At 39.4% G+C, this 18393-nt stretch overlaps 1 protein-coding gene across 2 annotated transcripts in view; it reads right to left on the bottom strand.

Moving 5' to 3' along the window:
- ICA1 (islet cell autoantigen 1, 69kDa) overlaps positions 1–7287 on the bottom strand; it is a 58679-nt gene extending 51392 nt beyond the window's left edge. For both annotated transcript variants that reach the window (XM_008938706.1, XM_008938705.1), the window contains exons 1-3: positions 7252–7287; positions 3230–3401; positions 1175–1247 (exon numbers count right to left, since the gene is read on the bottom strand). In XM_008938706.1, coding sequence (XP_008936954.1) covers positions 1175–1247; positions 3230–3401; positions 7252–7268 — 262 coding nt within the window. In that variant the 5' untranslated portion in view covers positions 7269–7287. The remainder of the gene's footprint in view (positions 1–1174; positions 1248–3229; positions 3402–7251) is intronic.
- Between the last annotated feature and the right edge of the window lie 11106 nt (positions 7288–18393).

The following is an 18393-nucleotide window of genomic DNA, read 5'->3' as shown; positions in this document are numbered from 1 at the left end:
TTAAAGAACATTTATTTTCCAATTACTTTGGAAGATTATTTTACAAGTCGTCCATTTCACACAACTCAAATGCTATTTTTTAATTCATATTTCAAATATCTGAAATATTTCAATTTCAAATGAACTGATTGTTTTTTAAACAAGAAGATGAAGAACAACAGAAGTCTTTTTAGATTGATTTGTTCACTACTTCCAAACTGAGACCATGGGTCTTTCATGATCTCACATCCTTACAAAAACACTATCAATAGAGAGGATGGCCAAATGTAACAAAAAAAGATCTCTTGGAGTCCTCTTGTAATTTTTCCAATTGTTGACAGTCAAGTCCAAGGCAGACTCATAGCACAGTCTGGTAGAACATGCTGCATGAACATCTTTGTGTCAGAGACTTCACCTGCTACTGTGGAACAATTCTTCAACTTAATATGCTACTATTCTGTACTGTAATGTTACCTCCAGATCCTGAAACATTATCTCTGCCTCTCTCTGGACAAGTAAAAGAAAAATTAAAGACTTGAGAAAATATGGATAACATTGAACAAAAGAAAGTGAATCAAAAGATGTCTCCAAGACTAGATTCTCTTTTCCAGGCCAGAAGTCAAAGCAGCAGAGAAACAAACAATACTGAATGCATTAAACCTTTAGAGGTCATTTAATGCAACCTGCCATTTGACTGTTCCCAGGCGAGGTCCCTGTCTCTCATTAATGACTGTCACTAATTACTGTACAACTATTACAGCCAAGTCAGCATTATCTAATTCATCATAATAGCACAGATTATTGAATTATAGAACTAGTATAATTTCTTCATAGTCAATCTTGATTAAGAAAAAAACAAACCAATTAAAACAGTTCACAAGAGAGTTCGGATTTTGAAGACAAGATACTTCTGAATTTAAATAAGCCTGGCAAGAAATGAAAAAAAATGCTTAAAAAGCAAGCTTTTTTCCATAATTATTGCTACCTGTCACTGCATAATATCAAATATAGAGCTTAAGAACAAGGAGCTCTTCAAGCAAATAAGCAAGTGTGCCTCTAGCTGTCTGCAAGTAAGGTTATCTTTAACTAGGATGAACCTAGGAGCTCCCCATTTTAATTTTTTTTTTCACTTGTTCAAAGATTGCATAACACAGATCTCCTTATCATTTTAACTGCTGTATTTGATCATACTTACAACAAATCCTTTTTTGATACAGTTCGATTGCTTTCAGCAATTCCATACATGTTCTCTGAATAGAATGGAACAGCTGATGTTGAAAGAAAATACACACAAAAAAGTTTATAAGTGTATGCTGGAAACAATGACAATTAAAAGAAAGTTTAATTTTTTGTAGAAATTATTAGGTATCTTTATTTTCTTGAACACTCAGTAATCTTTCCAGTTTGAAAGTATTTTCCCTTATCAGTTATGCTTTTCTATTGATTAAGTTGTCCACTGAAACTACAGACAGACCAATTGTAACTTACAAAAGGAAAATAAAGACAAAAATAATTCTGGAAACAGATCTATTCCAAACAGCTGAAAGTCAGCCAAACTACTCATGTTAATTTGTGGGTTTTTTTTATTGATATCTTTGGATACACATTAATATGTACAAATTTTTGTTTCTAAAACTTCTTGCTCCACTGTGAGTATTATCAAATGCCAATCATGTTTATCACGTGACAATATGCATACTGAATTTTTAATGCTGCAAAGTCTAGTGGAACAAACTTGCATTGGTATGTCAATGTAGAAAGTTGTTGACTTAACCTGAACTTTTTACTGGCATAGCTCTAGTTTTCTAATCAAATTTATAATGCAGCAGTTTCCAAAGGAAGCAGAAGAAAAAATAAAAATCAGTTTTGACTAAGTTTGGAGATTGTTTCTAGAAAACAAAAACTGCTACTTTTTCTGTCCCTGTAAAACCTGCAACAAACCTAAACTCCACTATCAAGCACTGTACAAATATAAGCGAAATAGACTACTGGCACAGTAATGGTCCTCCTTTGCATCTGCTTGACTTCCTGTACCATTTACATGAATCTTGTCTTTTAAACTGAGAGCATGATGATTTGCAGTTGAGAAGCTGTCTAAATGAAAACATGTTTCTAGTTTTTCATCTGGTAAACAAGTTTCCCTATTTCCAGTCCCACCTGGGCTAACAAAGCATCCTTCCTGATCAATCTGTAACACAGTAAGCGTGGTAGGAACTCAGGTATATTTATAAAATATTGTTCCACCCTTCCAGCTTGTTTTACATCAATACTCTTGGATTTATAATCCATCATGGCTAGAATCATGGTTGTATAACTTATCACTCTTATAGCTAGAACTACTAAGATTTATTTGTTGTAAAACAGCCTCTTGTATTTCTGCTAAAACATGAATAAACTGAAAATCTTAAGTCAACAATTTTCTAAGAAACTACAAGAAAACCAGTAAGGCAAAACCTTCACCCTTATGTAACAAAACAATATCATTAAAACTCAGCTGGACACTAATATGATTATGACACTTCAGAAGTCCATTATCTATCGCTTTGTGTCAAAGATGTTCAAACTCTTCAATTTGTAGAAGTACGTTTCTTTTGTTTTTGTTTTTGTTTTTTTTTTTTCTTCCAGTATGGTTGAGGATACTGACAGTAGGACTGTATTTCTCACCCAGCAGGATTCCTTCTCTTGGTTACACTTTACAAATTTTCAGAAACTTCTTTACTTCTTTGGTCATGTCAGAACCCACTTATCTGCACAAAAGCTCCAAAGAGCAGAGCACACTACATGCTTTGCTCCTTCTTGCTATATTGCATGTCTTTCTCATATATGTGGTATTTTATAAGTATATAAAAATTGTCATTTGCATATACCAGAGAAGACTGTTTAAAAAATGCAAATCTTAAAACTGATATAAACAAGGGATAAGAGTGACTGATATAAGCACAAAGGTTGACGTTCTTTGTATCAATGAAAGGAACAAAACTGCTCCCAAACCCTGAAAATAAATATGAGAAATGTTAGGTTCCAAATAAACTGTGAGGGACATCAAATTTTGTGTTACAAAATGCCACTATACTCCTCGTATTTACATAAGTACTTTTGTCAAAAATTGGAAAAGATATTACAAGGAAAAAAATTATTTAAAAATGTATATACATTATTATATACTACGTGAACAATTACTAGCGGCTTGCTGGCAATGACAATATTTTTTAAATTAATGGAGAATATACATCATGTAAACATTACAAACCTCTAGTTTTGCATCCAGATCTGCATCTGAAGCCACAACATGTTCATCTTCCTTCTTTCCTGTAACTTTTATAAGGGTTTGTTTTGTTTTCCAGTATTTCTGTTGCATTTTATTGACCACAGATTTTTCTTGGCTTTGAGCATACTGGTCATAAAACTCCCTTGGATAATTGCTAGAATATTAAACAATAAAATTACAAAATTTCAATAGGATGCTTAAAAATTAAGTCTAACATGCTAGATTGACACATTTCCATCAGGAATAATGCATTTGCATGCAGGCATATTCTAACATGCACTTCCTCATTACGCGTTAATAACAAAGTGATTACATTAGTCCTCTTTCCCATCCTACTCTGGAAAATAATACACTACCCTAGTACTGCTGGTCACGCTATTTCTGATACAAGCCAGGATCCTGTTGGCCCTCTTGACCACCTGGGCACACTCCTGGCTCATGTTCAGTTAGTTGGCTGTGCACCAGCACCCCCAGGTCCTTTTCTGTCAGGGAGCTTTCCAGCCACTCAGCCTGTAGTGTTGCATGCAGCTGTTGTGACCCCACTGCAGGACACAGCACTTGGCCTTTTTGAAGCTCATACCGCTGGCCTCAGCCCATCAGTCCAGCCTGTTCAGAACTCCCTGTAGAATCTTTCTGCCCTTAAGCAGATCAACACACCCACCTACTTTGGTGCTGCTCTCTGCAAACTTAGTGAGGGGACGATCAGCCCACTCATCCAGATCATTGAAAAAGATATGAAAGAAAATAGGTCCCAATACTGAGCCCTGGGAAACATCACTTGTGACCAGCCACTAACTGGATTTAACTCCATTCACTACAAGTCTCTGGGCCCAACCATCCAGTCACTTTTTATCCAGCAAAGCGTATGCCCACCCAAGTCATGAGCAGCCAGCTTCTCCAGGAGAATGCTCTGGGAAACAGTGTCAGAAGTTTTACTAAAGTCTAAGTAGACAACATCCACAGCTTCACCTGCTAAGCGGGTCACTGTGTCACAGAAGGACATCAGGTTAGCCAGGAAGGACCTGCCTTTCATAAACCCATGCTGACTGGGTCTGATTGTCCTGGTTGTCCTTTATGTGCCATGCGATAGCACTTAAGATGATCTGCTCTACAATCTCCGCTGGTACAGAAGTCACACTGACAGACCTATCAGTCTGGTCATGTTCCCTGGATCCTTCTGGCCCCTCCTGTAGATAGGTGTCACATTTGCTAATTTTCAGTCATCTGGGACCTCATTGGTTAGGCAGGACTGCTGTGTCAGGATGTTATCTTCCACACACTCCAGGACCCCTCTAGGCTGTTTCTTCACTGCTGTATTGTATTTCCAGCAGATATCTGGCAGGTTGAATTCCCCCACAAGAACAAGTGACACTGATTGTGAGCCTTCTCCCAGCTGCTTACAGAATACTTCTTCTGCCTCTTGATCCTGGCTGGGCACTCTATAACAGAACTCCCACCATGACATCTGCCTTGTTGGCCTTCTCTGGTTCTTACTCAGGCACTCAACCCTATCGTCACTATCATTAAGTTCAAGACAGTCAAAGCACCCTCTAACACACAGGGCCACTCCACCACCTCTCCTTCCTGGCCTATCCCTTCTGAAGAGCTTATCACTATCCACTGCAGCACTACAGTTGTGTGAATCATCCCAGTATGTTTCCATGAAGGCAACCATATCAGTGTTCAGGCTGCACAACGGCTTCCAGCTCCTCCTGTTTGTTGTCTGTTCTGTGTGCATTGGTGTAAATGCACTTAAGTTGTGCTATTGATCCTGCCTCTTTTTCAGGAGTAGAAGGCCTAATTCCTACCTGACCACTCCCAGGCACTACCATGACTTCTAGCCCATCAATATCACTTCTGCCTTTGCTATCACACAGCACCCCATGCCCCAACCTCCACTGGGACAGCAGACCAAAGGACCTTGCGAGTGCGCTGTCCTGCTAACCCTGATGCGCTGCCCCCAGGCTTATCTCCATCAAGGCTGGTTCTGTCCCTTTCAAATCTAGTTTAAAGCTCTTTCAGTGAGGTCTGACTAAGACATTTCTGCATTCCTGTAGCAGACAACATAAAATGCAATCTAAAGACACACTCCACATTCCACAATATTTAAACCATACCAAGATGATTTAATGGAAGATATAACCTTAGAGTGAAACATTAATCTCTTTCAAGAAGTGCAATTCCATTATTAATTTCTGCAAAAGTACATGCATTTTCCCCTACGTGCACATATAAAAAGCTGCAGTGATAGAAGCAAATGGTTGCTAAAATTTGCTATATGAAATGCTCCAGGAAAATTAAAGAGGTTGAGTTTATTTTTTAAAAAAATATGCTCTACCTGTGGAGTGACAAACTGTGGTTTGTTACTGAGACACTGCCCAGTAGCTCTGTTCACAACACACAGCTCAGGGATACTACCCCAAGAGGTCTTCAGACCCAAGATACACACCAAGTCATGTATCAAGACACAGAGATACACATAGATATAGATATACAGAGAGACAGACATACTTGCTGTGAAATATTACAGCCGTTCTGAACCAAGGCACTGGTACATGTGCTCCCCAAAAGGGTGGCACATCTGCCCTACATTGTTACTAGTGGCACAGCTTAACCCGAAAGGAAGTTTGTTTCACAAGGGTTTGTTACTTGCTTTAGTTATTTTTAACAAGTGCGTTTGGAGACACTGCCTTAATCACGTAAGAGATGGTAAGAAATTAAACTGGAAGTCAGCAAGAACAAAATCAAAAATGCACTTGGACATAACACTTCTTGACTTCTTTCCCAAACTTTAAAAGCAAAGATATTTACCCATTTAATTCTACCTAAACATTAGTTCCAAGAGCTTAATTTACAGATTTCATTAAAAGTAAATGCCTTTTGGCTGCTACAGCACAAAATAAACCACACATGCAAAACTTATCACATTTTCTATGGAACTCTGTACAAAACAAACCTTTATGCACTCTGACAAGAGACAGCCTATCAAGTTCGGTGGAGCCTATATTGACCTGATCTATGCCGCACCTTTAAAATACAAGATCTACAACCTCTAACTAATCACAAGATCTCCTTGTATTATGAGAAATCAGAATATGAAAGTTTAAGAAAAACAGCAGTACTTTAAAAATAATAATAATTAAAAAATGGAACTGCTTGCAAGGTAAAGACCCCAGCCGTGTGGCCAGGTGTGTGCTTTACCTTCTGCTACAGCTGTGCAAATAACAGATATCTCAGTTCAGTGGACAAGTGAAGAAAACACCATAATTCATGTGATGACAACCAGCCTTGTGGCTATCTACCTCACTCGAGGTCACTAGAAATTCTAGGGGTATGGTGCAAGGAATAGAGATGAGTAACTAATATGAGGTCACCAAAAAAAAAAAAAAAAAAAGCTGGGATTAACACAGATTCCAGAATTAGAGACTGCTAAACTAATTGAAGAAATTGAGGTATATAATCTTTTACCACTACACACAAATTCAGATTCTAATTTCATTTGGAGAATTTACTGGCTCCTGTTACTGCATAAAATAATGAAAGATTTGTAATTACATTGCCAAAATATTCAGTGGGCAATTTTTACTGGCAGACATTTGTCAATACTTTTTAAAATTGATTTTGTGTCAAGAAATCACGGACATAATTAGGTTTTGTTAAACAATCAGAAAATATAACTAAAAGAAGGATGTACTTTATTCTGAAGTTGATGGCCATGGATACACCTCTTGAAATACGACAGTTCATACGCTTCTTTTCATGAAGTAGGAAATTGATATTATGCTATTTTTCTACCTAGACAATTCACTTGTTCAACAATTCTCTGGCAGTTTTTAATTTTTTATTTTTCCTTCTTTTATAACAGAATGTCTACCAGTGACTTCATACATACTTCTGGCAGGTGCCAGAACATAATGTGTGATAGACTCTGGCAGTGATTGACAAATCAACATGCTGAACACCATTAGCTCTTTAGAATAAGAAAAAATTATCAAGGTACTTACTACTTGTGACCATCCATGTTTCTTCTTTTCTCCAGACACTTAAATAAAACAAGAAATTATCAGTTACTACAAACATCTTTAAAATGTCATTTTCAAGTGAGACACTAGAAACCCCCTACCTACATTTTCATGTAGGAAATTACTGTGTTGCAGCACCTTGTTTACTAATTTATGACAGAAAACATCTCAACTTGTGGATCAAATGTGTAACACACAATGCTCACTTAAATCCACAACAAACACATTTAAGTGGTGATGCTGCCACTGCCAATTATTATATGTCAGGAAATTTTCCATGCAAAAGTAAATTTAGTTGGCATAAATTCAGTGACTTTTGACAAGGCAAGCCACAATTGCCTATGCCGGGCATCTTCCTTCAGTCATGTTTTTTTATCCCATAACTTTAGCCACAACAATGTTCAGCTACTTTTTTCACCCATATCCCACTGATCTATTTTTTAAGAAGATTAGCTACATCATGTCTTGAGCTACAGACAGAATTTACCCACCAGGTGTTTTTTCTGTGAGGGACACCACAATTCCTGAAGAGAGACTTATGATTTGTATGCATTTACCCTTTAGATTTTTAAAGTTAATATCAGCTTCGATATTCAGTCCTCTCACCATACTTTGAGCTGACCAGATGGTGTGGACATCACTTCCTACTAGTAACTGAGAGCACACTCCTTTCAGGCCAAACTTAAAAGCAAAGCCAGACACTTTTTTGTAAACAAGGAGCACCTGTCTTCTTCTCTTCTGCTTTCAGAGAGGACTCTATTCTCCAGCATGCAAATGGACACACTCGAGATGAGATCAAAAAGAAGCTGGCCAGATGGTGCTGCTGGAAAACAGCCTTTGGCAAGACCAGGCACAGAATAAACGCACCAACAGGCTGCACTAAGAACTGAAGCTGACTGACTGAGAAAAGAGTAATGGAAAAGCAGCTAGGAAGGTAACGCTCCTGAAACTGAACTTTGGCACTTATCTGGGTGATAAGAGAAAAGGGGCTGCAGCAGGGAGACATGACACTGAAACTGTATCTAGCACAGTGGTGCTCACACGCAGTACGGGTAGCACAGCAGTGGCAAAGGGACTGGCACAGACCGCAGGAACGTCAACAACCCCAGTGCTTCCTGCAACCATGAAGCACATGTACCTTCATTTGGAGCAGAATGGAGCCAAATCCCAGGTTTCCAGTTCTAACTTCACTGCTGTCAGTACCTGTGAAACTTCCTGGCAAAGTTCCATGAGATGATTAGAGATTATATCAGAGCAGGAAATCTTCCTGAATTGGAATTTTTGTGAAGTGTTCATATGCACTGCAGGAAAGACTATGAGAAAATTCATAACTCTGTCTCCAGAGCAGAGTTTTGATGTAAAGGTCAACAGCTAAACAATAAACAAAGAGGAAGGAAGACCTGTTTCAGGTTGTTGTTTGTGTTACAGCACCGAGTCAGATAACATACAGAATGGACAGCATTGGTCATGGCTCTGCTGTAGTTTCTAGAGCCATAAGGCACTGGCAACATTAGCTCCAGTTTTCTAACACCTTTATGCTTGACTTCACTGTTTCAATACTGGTCTACCTTAAAGTAAACTGTGGGGGTGTGTGAGTGAGATAAGAACACAGGATTTAGCTTGTATACACACCCATGACTCAGTTATTCAGCAGCACACTTGGTTTGACAGGAAGCAAAGAGCAATCTATCTAGGTGGAATAATGTGCATACTACATGAAACAAAGTGTAAACAGCCAGCATGGGGAACAGGTCTAAGGCACTGACCTTACACAATGCACACGTTCACTTGACTTTCCTGGAAGCAAATGTTCTAAAAAAAAAAAAAATCCCAAAACTACTCACCAAAGTCAGGGTCATGGTGAAACAGTTCTCAGTCACAAGAGCAGCTCATGCTCTTTCTTCCTAAACATCTGGCCTTATATTTTGACTATGGAACATTCTTAGTTACACTCTGAGTCCTACACAGCACCCTTTGACCTTAAGATATTATTTGTCCATTTTTGGTTGGTTTTTTTGATAGTTTTTGTTTGTTTGTTTGTTTTTTTCTTTTGTTTTTTTTTTTTTTTTTTTGGTTGGTTGTTTTTTTTTCTTCAAAGTGAGGACTGTATCATAGCTATGAGGACAGTGTTTTCATGGTATGAAAATGAGGGCAGGTATTCCCCGTCCTGCTGTGTAACACAATGGTATTTGACGTGTTTGAGGTTACAAGACCTGCTAGGATAGTGCTATATGGTTGGCTGGGGTGGAAGGAAACAGAAGTATAGTCTTATGTCCACTGCCTGTTGGAAATGGCTCCTGGCATGTGGTATCACTCTAAACATGCCAGGAGAAAGAACAGTTCCAGAGTTAGAGGTGGTATAGATAAAACCATGGCAGGGAGATTACAGCAATTAGTGGGAACATGCAACAGCCCAGTCCTCAAGCTTAAACCCTGGGCCTGTTTTACTTCCAGTAGAGCTAGCTTTTGGCCCTAAATGAGAATTCAGTTCATACGAAGACAGCTTAGTAAGCACTGACACTAGGAAAAGAGAACTGTGGCTGCTCAGAAAGAATCAGATGACTTTTGACATGGCTTGCAGAAACCTATAGTTTCCATCAAGAATGTTCCTGGATCCCATTCATTCCAGATGCTGTTCAAGGAACTTTCATAAAGAACCCAGTTATGCCTCAGAAGATCCTAGCTGAGATTCACCTTCCTCAGAGTGATTGAGAACACTCTGGAAAACCTGGATGTCCGTGACTATCACGCCACTCTTCCAGCTTTTAATTCAACCACAAACATGCACTTGTTTTGGGTGTCACAGATCTCAACAGGACCCTAAACGATTTCCATTAGCATAGACCTTGATTCAAGTTAGATATGCTTGTGTAATATTTGCAGCACTATAGACTAATTCATATTTCATGTTTCAGCATCACAGTTAAGCTCTACTGAAATGGAAACTATATATTAACATAGATATTAAAGTCAGAAACAAAGTAGAGGAACATAACAAAGGAACATTTACTTGAACTGGATACAGTTGATACTCTGTTACAGGAATTCTCATGTTTGTCTCTGAGTTCTACTGCAAATATATCAATTTTTAGCTTGTAATATTAGGATTTTATTTTGATGAAAAATCCAGTCTTACTAGATAGGACATATCTTTAACTGGGTTTTCAGAAGGAGGTCAGGACAACTGTATGATCTTCGAAGTCCACCTCCTCAAAGCACACAGAATCACAGAGTTGTTTAAGTTGGCAAAACCCTTTAAGATCATCAAGTCCAACCATTAACCCAGCCGCACCAAGTCCACCACTAAACCATGTCACTGAGCACCACATCTACACATCTTTTGAATACCTCGAGGGATGGTGACTCTACTACTTCCCTGGGTAGCCTGTTCTAGGGCTTGACAACCCTTTCAGTGAAGAAATTTTTTCCTAACATCCAACTTAATCCTCACCTAGAGCAATTTGAGGCCACTCCCTCTTGTCCTATCACTTGTTACTTGGGAGGAGAGACTGGCACCCACCTTGCTACAACCTCCTTTCAGGGAGTTGTAGAGAGCAATAAGGTCTCCTCGAAGCGCACTTTTCTCCAGGCTAAACAACCCCAGTTCCCTCAGCTGCTCCTTGTAAGACTTGTGCTCTAGACCCTTCACCAGCTTCATTGCCCTTTCCTGGATGTGACCCAGCACCTCAATGTCCCTCTTGTAAAGAGGGTCTCTGTTCTGTTTTGGCTAGGATAGGGTTAATTTTCACCAGCATCTGGGAGAGGGCACAGCCAGGATAGACAACCCAACCCAACTCCAGGTTTTTTGACACCATGCTGACATCATGCCTGTGACAGAACTGCCGGTTTGTTTGATACCACTTACGTTGTGCATTATTTCATTTACTATTACTGTTGTTGTTACCTTTTTCACGTTGTGGTATTAAATTCTACTTACCTCAGCCCACAGGTTTGTGTTTTTTTGTTGGGGTTTTGTTTGTTTGTTCCCTCCCCCCCACCCCTTTCTCATTCCTGTTTAGGGGGTGGGGAGGGATGAGGCAGTCACATGGTGCCCAGCTCCCAGATAGGTCTAAACCATGAGAGGCCCAAAACTGGACACAATATTCGAGGTGCAGATTCACCAGTACTGAGTATGGCAGGACAATGACTCCCTGAGTCCTGCTGCCCACACTATTTCTGATACAAGCCAGGTTACTGTCAGCTGTGTTGGCCACCCAGGCACACTGTTGGTTCATATTCAGCTGGCTGTCAACTAACATCCCTAGGTCCTTTTCCACAGGGCAGTAACATGAACAGCCCCTTTCAATGGGCAGAAAGTTGAACACCTGTGGCAGAAGGCCAGGATTGATTAATTGTAATGAACTCAAATGCAAAATTAATGCATATAGAAGATGGAAGCAAAGATAAGGTCATCAGGAGAAGACAAAAGCACTGTCTAATTATGCAGGGACAGAGTCAGGAAAGCCAAAGTTATGCTGGGGTTGAACCTAGCAAGGGACACAAAGGGCAACAAGAAGCACTCTGTAAGAACACTGGCAGCAAAACACAGGCTAAAGAAGACACAAGTCCACAGTATGACAGGGAATATGGAAAGGCAGATGTACATTTTTGCCACGGTTTTCACTGGAAGGTCTGCCCTGTGTCTCTCTAGATATCAGAGCCTATTGTCAGGGTCTGTGCCTCATTACCTGCACCACAGAAAGACTGTGTTAAGAGGTACTCAAGGCTTATGTCATTGCAGCACTGTTCTCTCAGTTCTCTTGGATGTTACGGTGATTAAAAGAGATGGTTGATGACTGGAGACAGACAAACACCACATCCATCTTCAAAAAACAGCACAAAGGATCAGGGAGACTTCAAGACCATCAACTTCACCTTCAATCCCATGAAAGATTACTGAGAAAACCCTTCCAGAAACCATTCCCAACCACAGGAAAGACAAAAAGGTGAATGGGAAGAGCCAGCATGGACTTTTTAAGGGCAAATCACATCTGACTAACCCACCTGCCTTCTGCTATGAAATGACTGCTTCTGGTGAATGAGAGCACATCAGAGAATGTTTTATGCTGATTTTGGCAAAGCTTTTGTCATGGTGTCCCACAGAATCGTCACAGCCTCTTGTGGAAGGAGCATCCAGTTTTGGGCTCTCCATAAAAGAAAAACACCAGCCTACTGACGTGGGCCCACTAGTCAGGCTCTGGATCCCATACATATATATCTGTTCAACTATAAGACCACCAGGTTAACAGGAGGCCCTAGTGCTGTCTACAAATACCTAATGAGAGATGCAGAGCAAACAGTCCAAACTTTTCTCAGAGATGCACACTGGAAGGACAAGTGGCCACAGCCACAAACAGGAACTTGTGAAATTCCAACTTAATACAGGCAGGAAATTCTTCACCATAAGGGATGGTTGAGCCCTGGAACAAGCTGCCCAGTGAGGCAAGTGTTGGGCATGGCCCCAAACAATCCCCTCTTACTAGGCCTAGCTGAGCAGGAGGCTGGACTATGTAATTTCCAGTGTTTCCCTCCAATCTATGTGATTCAGTGAAAATTTATACAGTGTAAAAGAAGATGAGATTGGAAAGCAGCCAAGTTTGTTACTACTATTGGTTCAATACAGAAGACTTTCCACAAGAATGGTGTAAATGAACAGCACAATAACATTGCACCATGGCCACTGGCTACACACACACACAAACAAACAAAAAAAAATAATAGTACGTTCTCTTCCTAAGAGTTATCTACAGTATTTTCAGCTGTCAGTCATATTGTTTATTTTCATTCATAGCTGAAATTTCTAACATTAAGAGTTTTCATTCTTCAGAAATTGCTATATATACACAATGAAAATTGTCCCTGCAGTCATTTAACATGGCCATAATTTTTTTTTTTATCATTTCTAACTTCATGTGTTCGCTGTCTATTCCAAGTCCAGGAATCAAAAAGGGTGAAGATACTGGTTCAACTGTAAAAAAAAGACATGACTAAAAGCATTTGGGATAGCTGAAAGCAATGAGATTTTATAATTATTTTTTTTTTTAATTCCCAAAGTTGTAAGTCTAGCTGCAAAAGAGTCAGAAATGCTAATAAAAACAGACTGGAAAAAGCCCAAGGAAGTATCCAGGAATTAAAAAGAACACTTCATAACCATTTAAAAAAGAATCCCTACAGTTGTGAAACACTGGCCGTGAGGCTGCAAAAGGAGACCAAGGAATGAGCACACAACCTTTGACTACGTTATGTTTTCAACTCTGTTATGCTTTCAAAGAACAAGACATAAATGCCCTGAGCAGCAGTAACAAGAGAGTTGCTCTTTGCTAAAGCTGACAACAGAAGCACATGACACTAATGTGAGTCCACGAATACCTTCCCCAACAGCTGCAAACTTAAAATTAACCTACGTTACCATTCAGTTTTATATACTAAAAATACCCTTAATTTGCCACAAGGAGTTAATGTAAAAGACTTTTTTCTTTTTTCTTCCAAGTGTACTGACACTTAAAAAAAAGTTTCAATAAATACTATTATTATTAGAGCCCCATTGGAGGAAAGGATTTCTATCGGAAAGTTGCTATTATCTTTGATGATAAAGAGTTACACAACATTGGTGATCTCTGTGACAGAGAGCCTTTATTTTGGCAAACAAAAGGCAGGGATACTCTAGGTACAGGGAATGAGTGGAAGAAAATATAGGTGCTCTGCAGCACGCTCAGGAAAGCAGCGCTACGTTACAGCTGACTTTACACAAATCCACGTTGACTGCAGTGCAGTGCTGAATCTGAGGATTCTCGAGGAAGTCCACACACAGCCCCATTAATTTTGCAAGTGCTTCCCAGTGAACACAGATGCTGCCCCAGTTCCAGCATTAAACCTAAGCTGAAGACCAAAGCGCTGAAACTTCCATGCCCATACAGAACTGGCTAGGTTCAGGAGCCAGAAGGCCCTACCAGACCCTCTGAGGAGCCACCAAGAAGCCTCAGCACTGTGTTCCACAACCCCCCACACTTGCAGACTGGCAGCAGAGAGGACAGGCACTGCCTATGGACTGGACACTCTGAAATACACCTGACCTGCTTCTAGATTTGGCCTGCCTTCAGAAGCAGTACAGCTGCATTCACAGAGTCCCCTGCCCCTGCTAACAAAACGTTCCAGAACCACGACGGCCCTGCAAACAGCCAACTATGGCACCTCTGCATCTGTGGCAGAGTTTATCCCAGTTGTAGGCTATTTACACACAGATTATTTCCACAGGAAGCCGAAACAGCTGGACTGCACACAGAACTTCACAGTATTTCTGGCATATTGCATCCCCCTATCTCCCTGCTGAGATATTTTACTAGCCATGGTGCTGGAGTGAAACTTGAAGAAGGACACTTTCAAAATGACATTTCTATTCCTTTGGAAAATCCTCTGATTCTCTATATTCTTCAATTCCATTTGAATACACCATCTACATTTTTCTGTGCAAACAGGAAAATATTTTCATGGTGTTTTAAGTGACTTTAACTCCACCATACCCTAGCCTTACCTTCCAGCTCACGCTCTGTGCAACATTTGTACCTGGCTGCTTCTCTTTTTTAGCTTTACTATATTGTACTTTGTTGCACCATAAGTTGACCATTTTCCAAAGAGCTGAACAACTTAATACAAGTAGGATCTGAAGATTTATTAATAAGAAAAAGACAGTATGAGTGCCTTCTCTCCAACAACTAAGTTGATAACAAGCAATTCTGCATATCAATGTCAATCAGACAATTTTTCTCTTCCAGTAAGCATAAATACAAGAAGTGTTAAGGTGAAGTTCAGATCTTAACCTCCCCTAGGTTATGAGGAAATAATTTAAAAAAAAACAAAACAAAAAACAAACAAACAAAAAAACCAAAAAACAAAACACCAACAAAAAAAACCCTTTACCCCTAATTCAAATATCTCTCCTGGGATGGGCACTGCTTAGTTACACAGCTCTTACTTTTCTCTTAGCTTAGCACCAGAAGAAAGGAGTAAGAGACCACAGAGAGCAAATGGGAATCTTTTCGGCTGTGAAGACTGCACCTACAACAAACTGTTGATGTAATCAAAACTTCTCAGAACCAAGAGATGAGCTGAAATCCTTGCAAAAACGTTATAAACACTGATTTACAGATCAATAACAACATCCAAAGATGACCTATCAGCTATGTAGAAAGGCAGTAGATTGAACAACACATTCTTCCGAAATGTGCCCAGAAACAACAAAAGAGAACTGAAAGACAGACAAAGCAGGATTCAGCAACCCTTATATGAAAGTAATGTATTAATTAAAAAAGACACAGAAAAGTCTACACTTTTATTGCTAGCACTGTCCTCTAAGTTTACTGTGTCCTTTCAAAGCAGCTAATACGTTCTGTGGTTCTTCAAATCTGAACAGACTCTCTGCACTCTATAAACCCTTCAACTTATAACTTCAAACATGGCAGAAACATGCACTGCAGTTGATTTACTTAATAGTTCTATTAAATGAATGATTTTCCAAACAACTTCTAATACTGTGATACTAGAGTAACAAAAAATAAGAATTTTAAGTTCTACCTGTAAAAGTGATAGTTTCACTGATGCAAAAACCTCTGAAGGGAGGAAGATGTGCTTAGGTGAGGGAATCAATGCCATCTGTGCCTCCAACAGCTCTTGGCTGACAACCTATCACCCCCACTCTGCTCCAGTGTGCTCTACTTCTTCACTCTGGAAGCTGTGATCAAACTGAATGAAGAAATGGGCCTCCAAGGCAAGAAGTAGTCTCACTGCTAGATGAGGATTAGGCAGGGCACAGTTCTATCTTCTCTGGTCTGTCTACAAACACACAGACCAGGAGCTTCGAATTGCATTTCCCTTTGCTTTTCCTGAGCAAAACAGTATAGAACAGCCCATTGATCTGAATTATCCATACTGACAATGCAGGAAAAGAGTGAAAACTGAAGTCTGGGTCTATACAGGCATTCAGCATCAAGATCATATACAGGTTTACAAGTATTCCTACTCTTAACCACATGAATACCTACCACTGTAATCCAGATAAAATGAATCTAGAATTTAAATTATATCAATATGACAAATGACAAGATTTAATTTTTCCTCTAAAGCCCCTACGTTTCATCATTCACTTTCTAATCCTGCAGAATCATCCATGCCTAGCTTTAAATCAAGGAGTATTTTCATTCTGTTAGGCTACTCACTGATGCAACTGTTTATCAGTTCCAAAAGTTTGCAGAATTGGTCTGCAAGTGCTGTATTAGTAGTTCCTTCCATTCACTGTAACTTATTGTCTATTCTTTGCCTCAAGCAGATTGACTTGTCCTGGGAAGCATGTATCTTACAGATTATCCACAGCTTCTCAAGAGAAGAAATAGTGCAATGTTATACAAGGGAATTGTATCAACAGAATTACTCTTTCAACCTATTTCAGGATCTGACATCCAGAAAGAAGTTCCATAGGTTCTTAGAATCAGCACAGGGTGAAACAGCACCTGTTATACAGAGAGGGACTCCTGCTATATTCATACACCTAAGAGGTGCTGAGGGGGTAAGAAATTAATGCTCTTTGACCCCGTGTATCTAACTATGGTACCTATATTACCATACAAGCCATTCAATCCTAAGCCTCTGTACAGACAGGGAAGAGAACATCCAAACAGCAACTCTGAGCATCTGAACTAGTGCCTCACAGCTGTTTTCTAAGCACGTAGAAATGAGGGTTTCTGCATGAAGCACCTGAACCTACACAGCTAAATCATGCAGTAAGAGCACTTCTCTACTCCACTTCTCTTAGAACTGGGATTCCATGGGGGTTGGACTTGATCTCTGAAGGTCCCTTCCAACCCCTAACATTCTGTGACACTATGGAAAAAGTATTCAGCAGCTTACTGAGTAACAACTGCTTGGGACACAGCCACATCCCATAAGCCCACTAGAACCAATTTTTTCTTTAACTGCAAGCTCTTCTGGAACTAACATTTCTATACACAATTTCTTCCATTTCCTTCTCCTCTCTGTCAAGGTTTATGAGACACCTCAGCAAAAGATTTATTTTATTCCATTTATTAATTTGTCTTGATTCCTCAAGGGATTAAAAAAACCACAAACAAACATAAAAAAAAAAAAGAAAAGAAAACAAAATTTCACATGTAGAAAAAACCCCAACTGTGTACTCAAAACAGAAGTATCATATAAATTGGAGTCTGTTTTCCAAGGAAGGAGTTTGAGCCAACATAACACTCCCTTCCCCTTCTTTGTCAAGCTAGCCACAGTACTACAGGCAGGCATCTTAAATGACTGCAACTGTGTCCTTAAGGAGTTTGAACCATGAGAGACTATACACAAGGTATGAAGAAATCTGGATGTTTTGGGTCCTCCTGTCATTTTGTAGCACTACCTAGGCACCTGTCTGCCAACAGTACAGCCAACAAAATAGTAGTAGTAGTATTGACATTAAATATATAGTGACCTGTATTGCATTGAATTTTACACTGGACTCTTAATACTCTCTGCAGGGCAGATGACCCATAGCTACTGCAGGCAGTACTGTTAAGAGTTACTTTATTCCAAAAACAATCATGCTCCTAATGTTTCAGAACATGCAATTAACATTAATTTCCTGGTGTAGTCTAAACAGACAATCATATCCAGGGCCCTGTTCCTTATGTTATCATCTATTATTCATTTTTCTATTCCCAACTCTGATATGTACAAGATACCTGACAACAGTGGCAAATAAACAGTAAATTAGAAACTTACTGCTCAGTTAAACCTAGAATCCATCTGCACTAGTTTTCAGTACTCGAGCAGTTAAGTGTTAGCCAACATGAAAAAATGGAAACTTAGCACTGTCACCATGTTTTTTAAAACCTGGTTTTGCTCCCACAAAGGTCAAGGGCCAAGTCAACCATTAGTATGCCTCTCTAAAAACCAATTTTTTGTTTATTCAGTACTATATGCGTGTCATGTTATTCCAAAGGCTATCAAGTCAAACTCTGAGGTGTAAGTGATCTCCTTCCTAGAGCATAACATGCATTGAGAGAACACTTGAAGCTTTTTTCTTTTTAAAAATTTTTTAAACAGTTGAATGATAAGTTTGTAAAAACAGTGGTT

The sequence above is a fragment of the Merops nubicus genome, unplaced genomic scaffold (assembly GCF_000691845.1).
Source record: "Merops nubicus isolate BGI_N331 unplaced genomic scaffold, ASM69184v1 scaffold8464, whole genome shotgun sequence".
In the NCBI taxonomy this organism is placed as follows: Eukaryota; Metazoa; Chordata; class Aves; order Coraciiformes; family Meropidae; genus Merops; species Merops nubicus.
Note: the sequence above shows the minus strand (reverse complement) of the source record. Positions and strands in the feature narration are given on the sequence as shown.